Source organism: Blennius ocellaris, assembly GCF_963422515.1.
Source record: "Blennius ocellaris genome assembly, chromosome: 1".
In the NCBI taxonomy this organism is placed as follows: domain Eukaryota; kingdom Metazoa; phylum Chordata; class Actinopteri; order Blenniiformes; family Blenniidae; genus Blennius; species Blennius ocellaris.
The window spans coordinates 20,949,230-20,970,434 of NC_137650.1; the positions used below are offsets into that span (position 1 = coordinate 20,949,230).

Consider the following 21,205-nt stretch of genomic DNA (forward strand, 5'->3'; position numbering starts at 1 on the left):
TAAGATAAGACTCCACACATCTTGTTCGCAGATTATACATTTTGCACCTCACAAGTTCCCTCTTTATATCTCGCTTTACATATTGATCCTTCCACTTTATCTTGCTTAAAGTTTCTTGGGGCAGCATCCAGTCCTAGCAGACATTTAGAAAAAGGCATGGTAAATGGACATTTTAACACTTCTGCTGTCTCAAGGCACTTTTATCAGTTACGTTCTCCTATTAATGTAGACATTTATTTCCACACTGACACACTAATAGGAGAAGCTGCCATGCGAGGCACTGGCACACTGTTGGGAGTAACATTGGATTCAGCACGCACACACACACACACACACACACACACACACACACACACACACACACACACACACACACACACACACACACACACACACACACACACACACACACACACACACACACACACACACACACACACACACACACACACAGAACTAACAGAGACACACCATAGGAAATGCTCAATTCAATTGACTATGAGCACTTTAGAGACATTAGATTAACCTGACATGCATGTCTTAGGACTGGATGAAAGCCAGGGTATATGGAAAAAAAGCCCATGGACACACAGTAAGAACATACAGACTCCACATAAGCCTCATTTCCACTGCGCAAAAAGTGCACAGGAGCGCGCACTAACTGGCTGTCACTGGGTCCACTGGTGACCGTTCTGTTCCAGCTGCTTTTATTAGGATTTATAGCCATAATATACAGATATACTAAACTGTATCAACACAGTAACTAAGATGGCAGCTCTGGGAAGGTTTCTTCTGTGCAGAAAAAAAATTACAATTTAACAAAGAAGGATTTGCAGCTCATAGCATCGTCTTGCATGTAATTTACGTGTCAATAGTTGTTGTTCAGTGTTTATGTATTTGAGTTGTTTGTTTTCCTTGTTTGCACTTGTAAACCAAACTGCAAATTGAGATGATTTACAATGGGTTACATGTAAAATACGTTGTACATCACTTATAGGATTAATATACATATGTGATACATGGCACAGTTTTAGTATATTTTTAGGTTATGGATGTAAATCCTGATAAAAGCTGCTTCTGGGGACGGGTGTTCGTTTTTGGCCGGGAATTACTTTTTACAACGCCGGTGTTGGCTCACTCAGAATCAACACGGAAGGTGCAAAAATAAAAGTTAACAAAACAACTAGTCTAAAGCAGAGTATGTAAACAAACAACAACGGAGGGTTTATAAGGTCCAGATAGTCTGGAAATACAGTAAATGATTGGTGGCTTTTGTTAATTAAAATAACTACATTCATTCCTTCAAAGAAACAAAAATAAATAAGGTTTAATTATCTTTTGATTTCCATGCAGCCCTCCTTTCATAAACTGTACAAAGCAAATGAATGCATTGTGAAAGCTATAAATGTTTTCAGTATTTGAAAACATCAATTCCTTCATCATAATTGGCTTGATAGGATAATAAGGTGTTAAATCCATTCTCTGAAACTCATCCCAGCAACTGAGTATGACGATTGGAGCTGCAATTAAAAATATCAAAGCCCGACCACTTAACAGTTTCAGGTGTTCTGTTTGACAAAGCTGCAAAAAGAAGTACAGAAGTCAACATATTGAATGTGGAAAGGTTTTGGAAACTAACTAAACTTTTGAATAAAGTCACACATCTGGTGCCTGGGGAAGGAAGATAAAACCCACAATACGGCTGCAAAAAAGCTGAGGAAATATACCACCCTGAGCTGAGACATACAGTTCATTGTTCAATGCTGATGCACTAAAAGATTGAAATGAAAGCCACTATAAGAAAAACGTACTTGCACCTAATAAAAAATCGAAAGCAAGTCCGACTTGCATTGGTTTCCAGCACATTTACTCGAAACTCGCCATACTTGCATAACCCAAACCCTAACCTTCTTCAGCATGTCTTCACCTAAAAATAGGGACCTGAAGTAATGTACCCACAGTGAAATGAGTGCCCATGGAAAAAAGTATACAGAAAGACATGAACACATTATTTGCAATTGCTTGCACGCTGTTTAAGGGCGCAGAAAATGTTGGTCATGCAGTGGTAAGGTTTATTTAAGATACTTTCAACTTCTGGATATGAAAGTAAATGGATTCAAACTGAGATGTTAAACACTGTATGTACGACTCCTCAAAGTGGTGATGCTACTAAATGTGGAAACCTGTCTACTGAAGGTCTTTTTTAGCTGTGCAATATCGTGTGTGTGTGTGTGTGTGTGTGTGTGTGTGTGTGTGTGTGTGTGTGTGTGTGTGTGTGTGTGTGTGTGTGTGTGTGTGTGTGTGTGTGTTTCAAAAACCGTTTGACATGAATATTTTCATCTTTGTTATGTATGTGGAAAAAAAACCTAACTGTGTTTCATGTGTAACACTGTTGTATTTGGTAAAAAATGGTGCACTGTTTCAATCGGTCATAAAAGGTAAAATAATTGCTCTAACAAAGGGCAAAAGCAGCCAAAGCAGTGGAAACACAGAAGGAGAAGAGAGGTGGGCGATAAGAACAGAATGAGGCTGAAGAAATGGAGCCATTATCACAAACATTACTGCAGTATGTCTCGAGCAGTCCCCACAAACCCAGGAGATTCCAAGCAAAGAGAGAAATAGAGAAACTATTAAATGTGACAATATATTTTCCAGAAAAAAAGACACACAACTGAAGCTCCTCTACTAATACATCCATATTGATTGAAGCTGCTGTGATATCTTTTCAGAGAGCAAGATAAAATTGAAAATGGTAGCACCATAGACAAATTATATCCAAATAATTACTCTATGAACTTCAATGGAAATGCAGGCGAAAGTTTATAGTTGTAATTGTCAAGCAATATCTTATAAAAAAGAATGTGTGTGTGTGTGTGTGTGTGTGTGTGTGTGTGTGTGTGTGTGTGTGTGTGTGTGTGTGTGTGTGTGTGTGTGTGTGTGTGTGTGTGTGTGTGTGTGTGTGTGTGTGTGTGTGTGTCATTGTCTTTTATGATCATGACGTAATATAGCATGCAACAATCATGTAAAAAAGTTAATATGATCTTGACAAAACTATACAAGCAACAAAATCTAACAGTTTTGAAGTTGATGGCATAGTTAAAACCCAACAGACAAAAAACAATGACATACACACAGAGTGTAAAACATACGGTAATACATTTCTTGTAAGAGCAAATGCCATTTTAAAAGCTCTACTTAATACTACTATGATACATTCCTTTACAACCTTTTAAGACATGAGCACCAACTGAAGTAAGCCAACTCATAAGGAAACACAATTTTGGGAGGTTTTTTTCTCTATGGCATATTGTGAACACACAGAGAGATGCACATTGTAAGTGTAAAAATAGGTTATTGTGGACCAGAAGTTAACACAAAAATCATCAAAATAAAGTTATGGCCAAGGTAGAATTTGATTTAAATTTTACAGAAATCTAAAGTCTACTGAAATTGCGTACATGTATTTCACCTTGAATCAGGTCACTCTTTCTAAGCAGCTTCTAAACAGGTACATGAATTCTTTTTCTGATCTATTTGGCTAAAGTAGCCCTCATTTCAACAGTAAAAGCTTTTTCTTTTTCTTGCTTTTCCCCTTTTATGATAATTGTATAGGTCTTCTCTAAACTAGTCATCTAGTTTGATGCACACAAAAGAGAAAAGCCGACAAACCCTGGATTCAGCGTGGGCTGACTTGTTACCTATGCATTCTGAAGTGAGGTGATTGTCGACTGACTGTGTGTTTACGTGTGTGTTTAGTGATTAACACACTTTTAGCTTTGAATGATGCATCTGATGCAGAGACTTGTGTTCAATGGTTTGTGTGAGGATGAAACCACATGTGGTTGTGCAAACATGGGCTGAAATGTCCTCCTCGTGTGCCAGATTTTAGTAAGTATCCATTATATTTGACATTGTTTCATAAGCATTGTTATAAGACAGGCAATGATCCTGATAAACAGTGTATTGGGGGAATATAATAATTCAAACTGCATCTGTATCAAGTTGTATCAAACCTAAAAGCCACAATCTGATTCAACATCGGTGTCTCTTTAAGTCAGGGACAATGTATCATGGATTATTTTAAATATGTCTCTAGTTGTTTGTAGACTGTTGATCAGCTTTTTCCACCTCTTAGTTTGAAATGTAACAGTATTTATTTTTTTTACCTATGAAATGAGTGCAAAAAGCAGTCAGATTGTGAAATGTAATGTGATGATAAATTGCATATCTAACTTTTCTTCCATTTAAACTCTGTTTACGCCTCCTTTAGAGTCAGACCGGTGCACTCACCCCACTCTCGATTTGTTCAGCCTGTAATTACTGCGACACAAAGCTGAGACGTCTTAATTGCTTTCTACCATTGAAGACTTAAGATAAACTAAAGTTGTTGATTTCTTCATATAGTAAAAACAGAGGGGGGGAAGCAGATGTTTGAAGAAGCAGCAAAAAAAAGTTGCCTTTGCTGAGAAGCGAGACAAATATGACATTTAAGTATAGTAATTGTCACTGGCTGCTGACACAAGAAGACAATCAGTCTTACAGTCAGCAGACATTGAGGTAGTCAGTACTTAAACTTATTGTCAGAACAACTGCTGAAATGTCAGTATATCACTATTTTAGAGGCTTTGGACATCGGTGTGGTGTTGCACTTACCTAAGGTGCCACTTTGACTATAACAAACTTCTGTGCCAAGCCTGAAAAATGGTTCCCCATCAAGCCCCCTTCGTTAATGAAATCACGATTCCATCACTCACTTGGTCAGTCCCAAATGGACGTCAGACACTTACATCGATTGTCTGCACATCAGTTGTCTGGTGCAATTTCTCTAACCCCTTGACGACCCCATGAAATGTCCCAGTGCTATTTGATTTCGGCATATTTACGTCTTTTTGAGGGGAAAAGAGTAGTAAAGTAGCCCAGATTTGATTGACATTTTCAGTATCTAATCGTGACGGATGTGCGTTACACGCCCCCAACAGTTCGAGCCAATATTGGAAGCCAGCAAAGCTCTTGATGCAGGGGAGAAACTGCAAATGAATAATAAACGCCCTCAAGTGTTGGATGAGTCGTCTGACTTATGACTTTCTTCTATAGCAAGAGAAGAGGATGGACATTTGTGTGAAAACACACAAAAAAAATTGTTTTACTATTATTTTGCACAGAATAACACATAAAGAAACAACAAGCTCATAGACACAAGTAAAAAAAAAAAAAGTATATATTTTTTTAAGTATATTGTGATGTTTAGAAGGAGATGTTCCTCACATCAGAGTCTGATGCGAAGCCACCTCTGACTCGTTGCATCGTATCTTCCCACTCACTTCCAAATCACGTTTCTTACAGTATCTTCCTGCTTTCGTTTCCTCACCAAACTACTTTCCATTAGTCCACCCCCTCTCTGTGCCACTTTCCCATTTATACTGGATTAAACTGGTTGCCTGACAGCTTCAGTACCTTCACGACACTCAAGTTGGCTTGTTGTTCTCTTCCCACTCCCACTCTCTTGTCAGGCTTCTTCCTAATAACCAGACGAAGACTTTGGTGTTCTGTAAGTTCCACTTGATTAGCAGTGAGGAAAAAAGGTATTTGTGAAGAGTGTAAAATGGAAAGCTTTTGAAGACAAGGATACAGCTGGTAATGAGCAGCTTTTTACATTCCGGAGTTGATAGTGGGGATTCAAAGTGTTTTATAGTTGTATACCCAATTTCAAGGATAATAACTCGTCCACTAGCTACCGGGCAATATTTTCTAAAACCTGGAAATTGGTGTAGGTGTGCAGTGCATGAGAGATACCTTCATTCATCTGCTTTTAATGATGTAGAATTGGCCAGAAATAATTGCTGTAGAGTGGTACTGAACAGGTATTAAGATTTTTTTTAAGCCCTTAAAAATGTCATATCCATGCATCCACATTATTCCTCTGCAACATCAGGGGAGCTCTGATGGGGAAAGCTCAAGCCGCCTCGACCAAATGAGATGTACTATCTTGACATATCATCCTCTAATTGGGGGCAATCCTAATCAGATGCCAGAACTACAACCGAGCACACTCAATTTGCTCTTTTCAATATTGAAGGGCCACAAGATTTTCTGGACCTTGGCACATTGTGATCCTGGTTATGACTCGCAAGGTGCACAAATCTGTAGTGAAGATTTAGACAGACAATTAAAAAAAAAAAAAACTAAGAACAGTGCACATCTTGTCCAGACGAGAGTCACTGGAACTTGTATTGGCGTGTGCCTGGTGATGAAGTAAGCCGCATGTCCCGATATGGCTCTGTCCAAACAAGCTGCATGGGAGGGCTACGTGGGCCCACCAGCCACCAAGTCCAAAACAATCAGGTGGTGCAGTGGTATTGAGTGAGCAGCCTGTTACATTGCTGGCATTAAAACTGCAGAATCTGCACAACAATTTTTTTTTTCCCATTGACAGTGGATAGACATAATTAAACTATTTAGTTAGTCGAGAAGTGTTTTTTTTCCCCAATTTCCTTTCAACTCATCACTTCTTTATAATGGATAGCACAGATGCTTCACACTTAGTTATTACCATAAACTTGCATTTTTTAAATCTGGTTTTTAGTTGCAAAGAATTAATTAAACTAGTCAAAATTGCCAAAGGTGGACTAAAACTGTGCTCTCAAATAACTTTATTTAGCTTGTTTATTCCATGAAGGGGGAAAAAACCCCAGAGCATATCTAACTAGAAAACGTGATTAGCCACCCACACAAATGATATGTGAAGCAGTGAAATGCAAGTGAGTTAGTAGGGGAATCATTAGCCCCGAATATGTAGCAACATCATGACACCCACTACTATTCACATCAACATCCCTCCAGAAATATGCCTGCCCATTTAAAAACCAGAGACATTTCTGAATTACTGGAGCATTTCAGTGAGGTTATCGAGGGTGATTAATCCTTTCCTCATTTGCTACCAGCCTTGCTCTGTCTCCTCTTTTCTGTCAATTACACTTTACCTTTTTGTAGAGCCCAGGTGGCTCTCTGAGATAAACCTCTGACTTGCAGCGCAGACTAAGCAGAAGCCCGAGAGAGTTGAGTCAAGTTTTGTGTTCCCAGGGGATAAGGGCTGTTTCACAATGTCAGAGGCCATCATTAGCAGAGTGTGAGAGGGCAGGGCTGAGTTGGCTGGAGTCACAGGGATTTATATGGGCATGACGACAGGTGAAGAGGAATCACCAGCTAATTGTCTAAGTTACAACAAGAAGCTTCCCATTCCTAATTAATGTTGTGTTCACTGCGGAAAAAAAAAATCCTAATTAGTTTTAGCTGTCAATCATTGGTCAATAGAAAAATGTGTGTGTGTGTGTGTGTGTGTGTGTGTGTGTGTGTGTGTGTGTGTGTGTGTGTGTGTGTGTGTGTGTGTGTGTGTGTGTGTGTGTGTGTGTGTGTGTGTGTGTGTGTGTGTGTAAACTATTACTTTTGTGGGGTCTAGAATGCAGACGTGTGTAAAGAAATAAGGTTATGTTTCAGGTTCAGGCAAAAGGGGCATTATGTGAATGTAAAATAATGCATGCACGTGTGGAATTGAGGTTGTGTTTCATGGGGACATCATCTGTTTTAAGAATCACATTATAGAAAATTGCTGTCCGTATGATAGAATGGAAACATGGGGGATTGAGCCTTTTGTGCAGCTGCACCACGTGTGTGGAACTCTCTACCCAGCCACCTCAGAACCTTACAGACTGTGGCCTCTTTTAAAAAGCCCTTGAAGACCTACCTTTCGAAAGAGGCTTTTAACACTCTTTAAAAACTGTTTTTGCAATTATAATTTTAGGTGTTTGCGCTGCTTCTTTTTTAACATGGTTTTCAGTATTAGATAGTTTAGATATTCAAATTATTTCTATTATATTCTAGTTATATATTATAGCAGATCAGATATACCTATAGGTACTGTATACCACAAGGGGCTTCATCAGGGAAAATGTTATGTCAGTTTTTTTTTTTACTATATTTTCCTCTATGCTTGGTGTCTTTCAGGATGCCTGTGATGGGGCCCATTTTCTAACTCCATATAACTAAATCAAAAGAGCATACATGAGAGAAAAAAAAACATTTAATTTATTGCTTTGATTGCAGTCATAGCTTTCCCATTCTTACTGTGTTGGCTCGAAATGTTACTGATTGTTACTCTTCAAAACTTTTGGAGCAGAAGAAAGGTAAAGTTTGGTGAAGGGTGTTTTTAATAAGGCAGGGTCATTGAAACACTGACTTACTGTAATCCTGGTGTTCTCAAAATGTGGGCTGGTCCTTGTCAGTGAGGCTACAGCTGTACTCTCACAATGTTTAAACTGACTTGTGCTCACTCTCCTCAGGCGGGCTGCTCCCTCAGCTGAATTCTCAGTGGACCGGAGCCGTCACCTCATGTCCTTCCTGACCATGTTAGGCCCGAGTCCAGACTGGAATGTGGGTCTAGCTGCAGAGGACTTGTGCACCAAGGAGTGCGGGTGGGCCCAGAAGGTGGTGCAGGATATGATCCCGTGGGATGCAGGCACTGACAGTGGGGTGACATATGAGGTGAAGGAAACATCCATCCATGCAATCATCCAGATGTTAAATACAAACTCAAATCACTGTGTCTCTTGATTAATTTGCCACAAACAAGCACAATAGCACAGTACATTGAGTAATTTATCATCCACTGTCACATGCAGTATTTGTTTAATTCATGTTCATTTGCGGTGTTCTTTATATTTGAATTTAAGTGCAGTTAGGTCTCCAGGGGATTACATCACATTGCAATCATTAATATTTTCCATACGAAATTAACAAACCTGCTTTCAAATTGACCAAAAGGAATGGATTTCATTCATGAAGGACAGTATTTATTACTATGATGCAACAAAAGCTGTAGCGTTCCCCCTGTGGTGACTCAGCTTGAGTTATGAGCCTGTAGACATCAGGGCCTTTTTGGAAACGCTTCCACCTTTCTCCGGCCTGGACAACCTGTCTGCTTTGGTCTGATCGCCTGCTGAGGCTTCTCCTTGCACTGACCTTGTCATCATTTTGACCTCTTCCTCTTCATCTGCCTGTCAGCTCACATTCACATTCACAATCACTTTCTCACTCTCACCTCTTCACACCGGCGAAGCGCCGGGCTGCAACAATTCAAGTGCCATCTCCGATCCAATTCTCCTCTAAAAGCCTTGAACAATGTTCCTCCCTCCCAGCCGTCACTGTGAGGTGCTGTCTTCTGTGTGCTCAGTGTCTCCAGCCAGCACCGACAGATTAGGCTTTATGTTTGACCAAATTCTGTGACTACATTTGTGAAACCTTTGGCTGATCCCTTCACGCTCACAAGATGAACTCACTGAACTGTACTCCCTTGTTTATTTTGGCCAGCCACTGGAATAATATTACTTATTCTCCTCTTCCTCCTCCTGTGTTTTTTGTTCTCTCACTCTTGACTTGCGTGTGTGCTTGCTCAAACTTGGTGAATCAGGATTAAATCTCATGACGTGCATTTGTAAAACCTTTTGTTAAAAGAATTAGAACCATTTGCAGCAGTCATTTCCAAGCTGTCCGCTTAATATAAATGTGTGAGAGAGCGGAATGGGGCAAAGAGGAAGAAACAAAAGGCAGGGACATTGCATGTGGGGCAAGGAACACGTTCTCTGAAAATAGCAAGAAACAAAGTATTATAGTTTGACCCATTGATTGACCCACCCATCAACATAGTCAGCAGTTGTATCTCCAGCATTCTAAGCAGCTCACACAGGCTGTTCGGATCAGTTAAACCCTTCAGTCCCTGATTGCTACAATTACCATTAACTGTCATTCTCCTTCCTTTAATACTTAACTAATTCACATGTGAACATACAGGAACACATTTTGTGATTCAGTGTGACATGAATTTTAAAACATTATATCATTCCTGCCAAAACGATGAGAATTTCATCACCTGCATGTGAATCATCCTATTTTGTCCGATGTGTAAACTGATATAAAAGCCAAGCGTTTGTACTCTAACACAAACTAAAACTACTCATGTGAGTTATACACAACTAAAATATCAACAACAAATTCAACACACAAATCCTGCAGATATGACTGCTGGTGAAACCTGCATCACTGGAGTTACCACGAGTTTTTGTCTGCACATGAGAAAAACGACAACATTTGGACATGAAGACATGTTTTAAGGTACTAAGGTTAGGATCAACAGTTGTAGCCATGTTAGAAAAAGCCTGCAGTGCATCAAGGGAGAAAAGTAAATTTTTGAACATAAACATCTATTAAAACTTCCATATGCATTGTTGTGTGTAGACGTGTGTGTGTGTGTGTGTGTGCATGCGTACGTGTGACTTTGGGGCTTTGGCTCTCTGTTGTTTAAGTTGTTAAAGGCACAGGTCTGTAACAAAACAATGAACTCCATCCTTTGTCTCATTAATTTTACTGTACCTTTTAATTAGTGGCTCCTCATTACCCTTCCCCTCATTTTCCTTGTCCCTCCTAAATGCAGAGTTTCTCTCTTAGTCTACAGTTTGTTTTTCTGTGTGGCCTCGGCGGGGGAGTGGTGAAGAATGAGTTGGTCTTCTGCCTCCAGGCCGCCTCTGGCAGTGGTGCTTCTATCAACCTCATGCTGGCAGACCTTTACTACTGTTGACTAATAAGAGCATCTCCCATAAAAAAAAACAACCCAAAAAACTACAGTGGTCTTCCACAGCTGCTCTCTGACTTTGAAACCTGTCCTTTGTGGGAGTTTTGTGTTGAGTAACTTTGGGTCACTTTGTTCTCTTTATACTTGTGCACATGTATTCTTCAACAACAACAAAAATTCTCAGTGTGATATTTTTGAAATCCCAAAACACGCTGCTTTGGCCCATGTGTATTCTTTTTCTTATTGTGTCTTTGTCTGTGGTTCTTTTAGTCACCCAACAAGCCCTCAGCACCTCAGGAAAAAATCCGTCCCTTGACCAGTCTAGATCATCCGCAGAGCCCTTTTTACGATCCCGAGGGGGGCGCGATCACTCCTGTGGCCAGGGTGGTGGTGGAGCGTATTGCCAGAAAGGTCAGACTTTTTTTTTCCCCCCTATCTTTAATGTCTCAATGCAAATACAGATAATTGGTAGTTTTTTGAGACAGGAAAGTGTGTTCCTCTTAACCTTTATATGAATAGACTTGATGGATATTGTATATGTTAAAGCACACCACAGTGTAAAAACTCAATCATTGCCCATGCTGACCGGAGAAGAAATTATAAACAGCTGATTTTGAATGTGAACAGGAGGTAACAAAATATTTAGGAAACGACTTACCAAGTTGGCTCATTTATTATTATAACCAAGATATACTTTTAACCAGTGATAAACAGTGTCAACATACAATGCCCAACAAGTGTCACAACATGGGACAGAATTTCCAATCTAGTATTATTATATTTAAATATGGATATAATTCTTGAAAATATATCCATTAAAAAGAAAGCAAGAAACAGTTTACTAGTGTCGATGGCTAAAATGGCAATAAGATCTCTTTCGCTTCAGTTGTTTGTTATTTTAACCGGAAGAACACAATATATTTTTAAATTGTTGAAACAACATTCAGATGGAATTCATATAGAAATAGATGCTTCATACAGATAATGGAATAGTTGGTGAAACTGAAAGGGATCAAGGGGCAGCAGTCCTTCAGTGGCACCTAGAGGTAGCTGTGAGGAATTAAAAGGATTTTTTTGTACTTGAGTTTTCTTGTGGTTACCCATTTTATTCAACTTGTTGATGCACCGAAAACTACACTCCAAGATTACAAATTCAGAGATTATTCTTTTGGATTTAAGGTTGCTAATAGAAAGCCATCTCAAAGGAAGGCTCGGTGGCTTGTGTTTGTGTGTCCGCAGGGCGAACAGTGCAACATTGTGCCAGACAATGTGGATGACATTGTTGCAGACATTGCCCAGGAGGAGAAGGAGGAAGGTCGATATCCCATTCCAATTTCACTGCCTTTCTCAAACAAAAACATACAAGATTGAAAGCATACTGAACAGCTTTTTAAAGTGTGCCCTCTTCGCGTCTTCATCCTTCAGATGACACTCCCGAGACATGTATCTACTCCAACTGGTCTCCGTGGTCAGCCTGCAGCTCGGCCACGTGTGAAAAGGGCAAGCGGATGCGACAGAGGATGCTGAAGGCCCAGCTGGACCTCAGCGTTCCTTGTCCACACACTCAGGATTTTGAGCCCTGCATGGGGCCTGGGTGCAGTGATGAGGGTGAGTATGCATCTGAGTAACTGAAGGTCAGAGTTTTGGCTTTAAGAATAGAACAAAATGTGAATGAAAAACATCACAAATACTTTTGTATGATTCAGCAGCCCCTAAGCACTTTATGACCACTTAAATCTCTGTGATAATGATTGCATTTGTAAATGTTTGACCATCTAAGAACTGGGAGCATGTTTGTTGGTGCTGGCTCATCACGAATACCCAACGTACCGTTCTACTGCTGCAATTAAGTGAGAGTAGAAAAATAGGCAAAGAGGAGTTCTTTGTTTATATGACAGGCTTTTAAGTTTTACAGCAAGATGAGTTAAACTGCAAACGGCAATTAAATATAAAAGTAAATAATAATTCACTAAGGAAATGTCTGCCTGTTGTTCAAGGATTTTTTTTTTAATATATATTTTCATCTCTTCATTATTTTAATTTTTATTCTGTGCACAACAATTTTTGCCTCAGGGTGCGAGTCCATGCAGCTTAGTCATCCTGTCTCTTAGTGTTCAACAGTGTGAGCTCATCCAACACATAACGAAACATAATTACTTTGATTAGCAGAAACACCCCGTTGAGTCAAAATTACTTTTGACCAACACGTCAATAACAAGCATGGGTGATTAAATATATTATGTTGTACAGATAATTAAATGATGTAATGAAGGCTTCAGACACGCTTTTGCGTTCACGATCATCAATAGGTTTCATTTCCTCTTCTCATCAGTGAAAGAAGCCTTTTACTGCCGATCAATAGTGTTGATAGAACAGGCTATTCTTTGCATCTTAACTGCTTTTATCATATAGTTTGAAAGCCCTCAATTATTAAGTTTTGGGATTACATTTACATATCATTGTTCAATGAGTTAGTTACATATCATTGTTCAATGATATGTAACTAACTGTTGTACAGGGAATACAAATAAAATACCCCACCGCCAGTCTTCAATAACACAAGCATATAAAAGTAAATAAGATACAATAGGGGAAATAGCACCACAACGAATCGAGATGAACAGTAAAATGAAAAAGTTTTCTAAATTAGTCACAGGATTCAGCCTCTGGAGGAACCATACCATAAAAAAAAATGATTGTTTGCAATAAAAACCTTCTTTCCTTTTTCACAACCTCATCTTATTCAATGAATCCTGGGTCACCAAAGAGACAAAACAATGGATGTATGTATTTAAAATAGGCTGTTTCCATCCATCCATCCATCCATCCATCCATCCATCCATCCATCCATCCATCACAAGGAAAACACAGGAAAGGACAGTCACAGACAGCTTTTCACAGCTAAGGATTTTTTTTATTTTTTTTTATTTAATTATTTCTTCAGTCAATGATCAACTAAATAAAATAAGCATTTGTATCCATAGGCTGACAAATGTAAAGGCCGAAAGGGTTGAAGGCCGAAGTAAAATACTTATTTTGCCTGATCCTATTAACAAATCAAAGATAAGATGTTGCAAGGCCGCAGACATCAGACTCTGAACTCAAGCTTCATCGATAAAGTGAAAACATAATAATACATTTCATTTATAGAAGTATACACAATATGTTACAAATACACATGTACTGTATACACATCATATCTTATTATAGTTGTACAATTATATACACTATTTACGCAATATACTAACAATGACACTTATATTTGCCATTAGTATTTATATACTATATTTAGTTTTTGTTATCATTACTATCATCGATCATATTACTAATATTCTTGGTGTTTATTCTAGAGCAATATATTTTTCTATGACATTGGTCTTAAAGTCTATTTTTAAATGTGCGACTTGAACAGGAACATTTCATAGCATCACTGCAGACTCTAAGGAAAACTTAGAGTCACGAGTAAGTTTCAAAAGCATGTTTCTGTACTGTAGGAGGAAACAAACAAGAGCATCCAGAATGAATCCAAGTCTCTCATTTTGAGGTGACACCATAGAATTTATTGAGGTTTTTTTCCCCTTTGTTTTCCTTTTCTTTTTTTTCCTGCTTCTGTTTGACTGTTAGCGTCAGAGATTCACACTTGACTTTGGGACAAAGGTGTATAGTGCGATCAAGAGATTAAGAGAAATCAGTTGCAGACATTCTTTTCTTTTTCTTTAACCCTCTTTACAAAAGGATCTGTCACACTATCAGTGGCCATGGGGCATATCTATTACTTCCATTACTTTTTCACTACAGGTGTCCATTCTATTTCTTCAATGTGTCATGACACCAATTATTTCTTAACTAACAAAGGCTGCTAGTGGGTGTAAAAGGATTATTAGAAAGAAATGTGTTTTGGTTGATCTGACCTTTAGAAAATAAATTAACACCAACTACAGGCCTCTGCTGTGTGTTTTTTTTACACTTGAATATGACTTTTTTTGTTAGTCAAGCTTTTGACAAAGATGTTGCATATGATTACGGAACATGTTCAAATTCAGGAGACTTAATTTGAAATACGACATTGTTGACAGGCAGTATACACCGAGGATGAGTTACCAGCCTTCACCGGGTAAACAGGTAGAATTAGGCACATGCACACTGGGTCAATTCATAGTCAACAGTTAATTTCAGAAATATGTTTAGTTGTGGGAGAAATCCAGAGTACCCAGATAAAACCTATGAGTGCACTGCTCAGGGAGAATATGCAAAGGCTCAAACACTGGACTCAAACCAGGTATTGATCAACATATGTGCCTGAAAAGCAGGATGAGTTCGCCAGCTTTTAAATCACAGTTGACATTTTCATACTGAAGTCAGGAGGTGTTGCAAACTTTTCTCTTTCTCAAGCTGTAGTTATTTTTATGAATACAAATGGCTATTAGTTGGTTGATTTATGTTTCTCATTCATTGAGAAGTGGCGTTGGTAATAAATAGGATGCCATTTTTTCTCATCTTCTAATGTGCTGGTATATGTTGGCATAAAAGAATGACAAACCTCTCCTCATGTATACTTTAGATGCACATCCACACATCGCTTGCTCTCCTGCTGAAAGACTTGTTTGGTTTGGTCTTTATTTAAACCTTCATAATTACATTCGGAGCTCGAAATAAATGTAAGCAAGTGCTTGCAATTACCCTTCCTAATTAGTTGCCATCATGAGCTTGGATTACTCTGTGTAAAGCCTGTAAAGAAATGTATATTATATATTGTGCAAGATTAGTTGGCACTTGGTGTGGAATAACATGTCGATTAAAGCGATGGTCACAAGTGGCTGTACTTGCAAGTGAAGCCTTAAAGTTCAAACGTAGCTTCAAAAATGACAGCTTGGAGTGATGCGTTCATGTGCTCGTTAAACTGTCGGACAGGTGACATCCCAGGTTTGCAGGACTCAGAGTGACGTTACATGCTTTTTCAGAATTATTGATTTGAAGGATTGGATTTCAAAGTGTCTCTGTAAAGGTGTAAAGACATGATTTAAATATGACTGATATATAGTTTTGGGCTGGGGCGGGCAACCTGTGCTCAAAGAAGACCATTCTTCATGAGAAATAAAGCCGTATGATACTACACTAAATATATATGGGCATATACTAGATACATGAACTATACATAAAATATCAATGAGAAATAATATGTAAAACTACATGATACAGGATTTATCTTCTCCCTCTAAAAATTTGAAATCTCAAAAAACATACAGACTAAAGACACGCAGAGTGGGTTCTGACCATCGCTTTAGGCAATATGTGAATAAACAATTATGCTATTCTTTCTGACATATTGTTCCTCTCTAAAGATGCGTCCACCTGTATGATGTCAGAGTGGATCACCTGGTCTCCCTGCAGTATGACGTGTGGGATGGGCACACGTACACGAGAGCGTTATGTTAAACAGTTCCCTGACGACGGCTCGATCTGCACACTGCCCACAGAGGAGACTGAGAACTGTGCCGTCAATGAAGAATGCTGTGAGTTTTCAGGTTTCTTCTGTCTCACCTAAGCTACTACCTCACGACGCACCTAACAAGTTGAATGCAAAATAAACAAGAGAAAATAGATGAACTAATGACAAATTTACTTTACAATCACACTACATTAGTACTTTGCACCTGTCAGAAAAACCTGAGGCTGACAGATATATGGGGGTCAGACATAAAGTAAATATTAGATCAGAAGAAAGTTAAGCGATTTCTTGTTGCCCAGTGAGAGAGTGGCTTTAACGAACCTAGTTTTTTTTTATGTCTTATCGTCCAAACTGGAGAACTAATGTCAAACAACATTGTTGTTTGACTGTACTTAGTCTTTCTCTTTTGTTCTTAGCTCCCAGCAGTTGCCTGGTTACAGAATGGGGTGAATGGGACGTCTGCAGTGCCACTTGTGGTCTTGGCATGAAGAGGAGGGAGCGCATGGTGAAGATGCCTCCTGCAGATGGCTCCATTTGTGGGGCAGAGGTTCTCGAAGTGAAGAAGTGCATGATGCCAGAATGTCGTGAGTAGAAACACTAACAGGACTATCCTGACACCTCATACACTGCAAATCTGTAGAAAACTCTTCCATTATGCAAATGGAGACAGCAGTCTGACACCAGCCTAAGTGCAGACAAGCAAACCCGCATATGAATTCCCTGTAGTAAATGTCTGAACTGCAGCTGAAGAAGACATTTCCTCAGTAAGCATACAACTTTTTGTCCTTTCGTGACAAAAATACTAAATAGTTGCTGTGTTCACGCTTGTTTTTTACAATTGTGTTTCAAAAGGCATTTTTGCCTATATTACCCTTATGTAGGAATATAATATACAAAAATATAAACGCAACACTGAACCGCCTTTGGAGACGGCTTATGGTATAGAAATGAATATTCAATTCACCGGCAACAGCTCTGGTTGATATTCATGCAGTCAGCACGCCAATTGAACGCTCCCTGAAAACATGCGACTTCTGTGGCATTGTGCTGTGTGATCAAACTGCACATTTCAGAGTGGCCTTTTATTGTGGCTACCCTAAGGCACACCTGTGTAATAATCATGCTGTCTCATCAGCATCTTGATATGCCACACCTGTGAGGGTGGGATGGATTATCTCGGCAAAGGAGAGGTGCTCACTGACACAGATTTAGACAGATTTGTGAACAATATTTGAGAGAAATAGGTCTTTTGTGTTGATAGGAAATGTTTTAGATCTTTGAGTTAAGCTCATGAAAAATGGGAGCAAAAACAAAAGTGTTGCATTTATATTTTTGTTCAGTATATATATATATATATATATATATATATATATATATATTTATGTAGTGTGGCGATAGACGTTTAGCAGTGGAATTCTTAGAGCCTTCTAATGTGTGCAGATACCATTCCCTGCATGCTGACACCGTGGTCTGACTGGAGTGACTGCAGTGTGACCTGCGGTAAGGGACTGAGGACACGGCAGCGTATGCTCAAGTCACCGGTGGAACTGGGAGAGTGTACAGAGGAGTTAGAACAGGTGGAGAAGTGCATGCTGCCAGAGTGCCGTAAGTAGGAAATATACTTATCTACCTACACACACACTGAACGTCAACCTATATAATTTATGGTAATTCATGAAAACACCATCCCTCTTCTGAACCCCGGTGCCTTGTTGTAAAAATGGTTGGAAGTTCAGTGCAGCCAGGGCAGAAAGGTGACTGAAGCAACTTTCATCCCGTGTATTTTTAACAGTAACTGCGGGAGTGAGTGTGAAATTGTGATGAATTCAGGTTTGACCTGCTATACAAACTCTCCCAAGAGATAAACTGGTATGAGAATCCAGAGAGGAGGTGAATCAGAGGTCTAAGCCGAACAAGGCCTTATAAAATATTAATGTTTTGTGACCTTTATAATAAAATGTGTGTATCTTGAAAATGAAACAAAAGGCAGTACAACTGTAACCCAGATAACAATACCATATAGTGGTTTATACATTTTCAAATACTACATCAGGTTTCAAGAGACAGTTAGCTGTATCATTGATCATCGATATGCTTTATCCCGCTCAGGGTCAACAGGTGCATAAACGGATCGCAACTAACTCTCTGTGTAAGCAGGATATGCCCAAGACAGGTCACCAGTCGCATAGACCTATATATTAATATTTCATATCATTTATTGAACTTTATCCTGTCATATTGACATTTCAACTTCATAGATACATGCACTCCTGCTCCACCAGCGTGGAAGCTCATCTACTAATGGGATGCATTGGGGATTACATCTAATAGACACAGAAAATAACATGCATTACCAATTTAGTAAATTTGCCTTGAATGTGGGTGATAATGCTGAATGATTAATATGTAATGTTCAGATATAGCTATGGTATAGTATATAGCCCTCCATCCAACCACCTTATGGCAAGTAAATGAACACAGAACCAATGTGGCTTCTAGCCAAAACCCTCATTTGAATTCTCATTTTGACACAATATCACTCTGTTATTTTTAGTAAATGACCCACAACACACATACATTGAAAGCACCACCATAGCACACTTTATGCAGGATCTTATTAAACCAGGTCCTCAGTGTGTAGCCAGCAGCCTATCTCTTAATGGAACTCAGACGAGAAGCAGCAAAGAAAAATCTGTGCCTGATGAAAGCCAAAACAAAAGCCTGAGTACTGGCTACATGGACAAGAGAAAACAAGAAAAGATTATGTACTTGGAAACCTTATCACAGCCAAGTAATTTGTGAACAGTGTTGGTGCATGCATGAATAACATGTCTGGTGTAGGAGAGGCAAAACCTACTGAACATCACAGCTAGAAATTAGGTGGAAACAGCTATTATGTTATGGGTCTGTTTTGTTGATGGTGGAAACTTGGCTGAAATCATACATTATATCCCGGTTGTGATTTGTCATGGCCGGGGGATGGTGGATCAATTCCTTTTCTGGTCCTTGCAATGCCTCATCTGCTGGATTATTTTCATCACCGGAGGGGATCAAAGTAATCCTGCCCTCATAGTGAATAAAGCTACTTGACAGCGTCTCGTCAATAAACATCAAATACATATATTCTAAATATAATCAAAGCTGGGGTGTCAGATCTCACATTTTGAGAGTAAAACTAGTCCGGAATTCAGGCTCACCAGAAAATGTCAATTGTTTGGATTCCTGTATATTCCTGCTAATACTGTTGGCAAAGTTTTATCCTGAGGAAATGAATGTTATTTCTAGATAGATGCTGGTTGGTGGCTTTTACTTTAAAATTTAAACTATTGTGTATCTTTTCCCTTCACGCTTTTTAAAGAAGATTCTATTTATGTCAATGCATGAATCAATGCAAAGTTGATCTGAAATTGCCACTGGAATATACCTTTATCATATTTCTTGTAAATTTTTGTTACATTCTGTAAAATATACATCACTCTGACCTTATGTGTCTGTGTCTTAAGCCATAGATTGTGTCATGTCAGAATGGACTGAGTGGTCAGAGTGCAATAAGTCCTGCGGGAAGGGGCATACGATCCGGACACGCATGGTGACAATGGAGCCCCAGTTTGGTGGAGACCCCTGTCCTGAAACCATCCAGAGGAAGAAGTGTAAGGTCAGGAAGTGCAACCGAGGACAGGGCAACAGTGATGAGAAGAAACGACGCAAGGAACAGCGTGAAAAGAGGAGGAGCAAACAGGGAAAGACCGAAGGCGCCTCTGACCATCCAGGTGAGGAGCCAATTTCGTCGCAATCAATCATAACCACAACATCACACAGGTGATTGAAAACAGTATCCTGACTTTCTCTTTTTCTTGTTTTCTGTCTTTCAGGGTGTAGAATGAGGCCATGGTCCAGTTGGACAGAGTGCTCTAAGATATGTGCTGGAGGTGTTCAAGAACGACACATGATCGTGAAGCAGAGGTTTAAAGGCGCCCAGCTGTCCAGCTGTAAGGACAGGAAGGAGATCAGGGCTTGCAATGTGCACCCCTGCTAGGAAGGAGTGAGTGAGCAGGAGAGGTGTGGACAGGAGGAGAGGGTGGGGTAGGCTGACAGTGAGGAAGAGGAAAAGGCGCACTGTCACATAACAACCCAATGCACTCTGTTTAGGGCTGAAATGATACATTAATGAATCTGTAATGGTTAAATCCAGAGTTTTGTTTTTTTTTTCTCAAGAGAAAAACAAACTAAATGATCTCTCTGGAAAACCCTGGATTTAAACTTGGCTGATTCTTCTGTGCTTTCAAACAAGCTCTGATACACATCTGACTTTTGCAACATTACTGTAAACTCGTCGTGGTATAAACTATCTTTGAAATTATAATAATTATGAACAATAAATTGATTTATTAATTAAAAAATATAAAGTTATATCTTGTGGTATCCCTAGGTAGTACTTCCAGACTTCAAAGCACAGGTGCCCAGCCATTCCAGTGTTTTATATGCCTTCAAAATGTTCAGTTGTTTCTAGAATACAAAACGCCTGTTAACTTTTTACCCAACTATATTGTTGTACATGTAGATGCACCACAGTTGACATCTATATGATTTTGAACATTATTAGAAAATGTTATTTTTTTCCAGTGGAATTTTTTGATAAGAATGTGTCCCAAGACCAAAGTCTTGTGTAGGTGTTTTGTAGATGTTCCTCTTTCCTTTTCGTTTTCTCTGTTCCTCTAACATATTAATATTTTGGAATAATATCACCTTTACAATAAAAGTAAATGTGACAACTTGTCACATGGATCTGTCTTTTTCTTCAGGGGAATGAGACGGTAGTGTGAGGAGCTCATGGTTTACACTTGATTTGCCACTAGATGGCGATAGCAAGTCTCTTTTCAATTAATGATTCCTGAAGCTCTTTGACTTCTCTCGCCACAACTCTCTGTACTGACATACGTTATCCACAAGGGGGCAGTGGGATGTATGGTGAATATATTTATGATTACACTGGGTTCATTTGGTGAATTGATTTGCAAATGACACCGAAAGCTGCCTGAAAATGATTAAGATCACATGCAGCATGTCGCCATTCATGTGGCAGCAAGCTGCTCTACACACTCAGTCAAACAGGGAAGTGATTTTACGAGACACAA

At 39.2% G+C, this 21,205-nt stretch overlaps 1 protein-coding gene across 1 annotated transcript in view; it reads left to right on the plus strand.

Annotated features, from left to right (window-relative positions):
* The window catches only part of spon1a (spondin 1a), a gene marked incomplete at its 5' end in the record, with an annotated part of 70,771 nt that extends 49,925 nt beyond the window's left edge, over positions 1 to 20,846 (plus strand). Inside the window, 9 exons of the mRNA XM_080500331.1 lie at positions 8,337 to 8,538; positions 10,892 to 11,032; positions 11,861 to 11,936; positions 12,047 to 12,229; positions 15,964 to 16,134; positions 16,487 to 16,654; positions 17,511 to 17,675; positions 19,574 to 19,840; positions 19,943 to 20,846. Of these exons, the coding sequence (XP_080356457.1) occupies positions 8,337 to 8,538; positions 10,892 to 11,032; positions 11,861 to 11,936; positions 12,047 to 12,229; positions 15,964 to 16,134; positions 16,487 to 16,654; positions 17,511 to 17,675; positions 19,574 to 19,840; positions 19,943 to 20,106 (1,537 nt within the window). The 3' untranslated portion in view covers positions 20,107 to 20,846. The remainder of the gene's footprint in view (positions 1 to 8,336; positions 8,539 to 10,891; positions 11,033 to 11,860; positions 11,937 to 12,046; positions 12,230 to 15,963; positions 16,135 to 16,486; positions 16,655 to 17,510; positions 17,676 to 19,573; positions 19,841 to 19,942) is intronic.
* Positions 20,847 to 21,205: the final 359 nt, after the last annotated feature.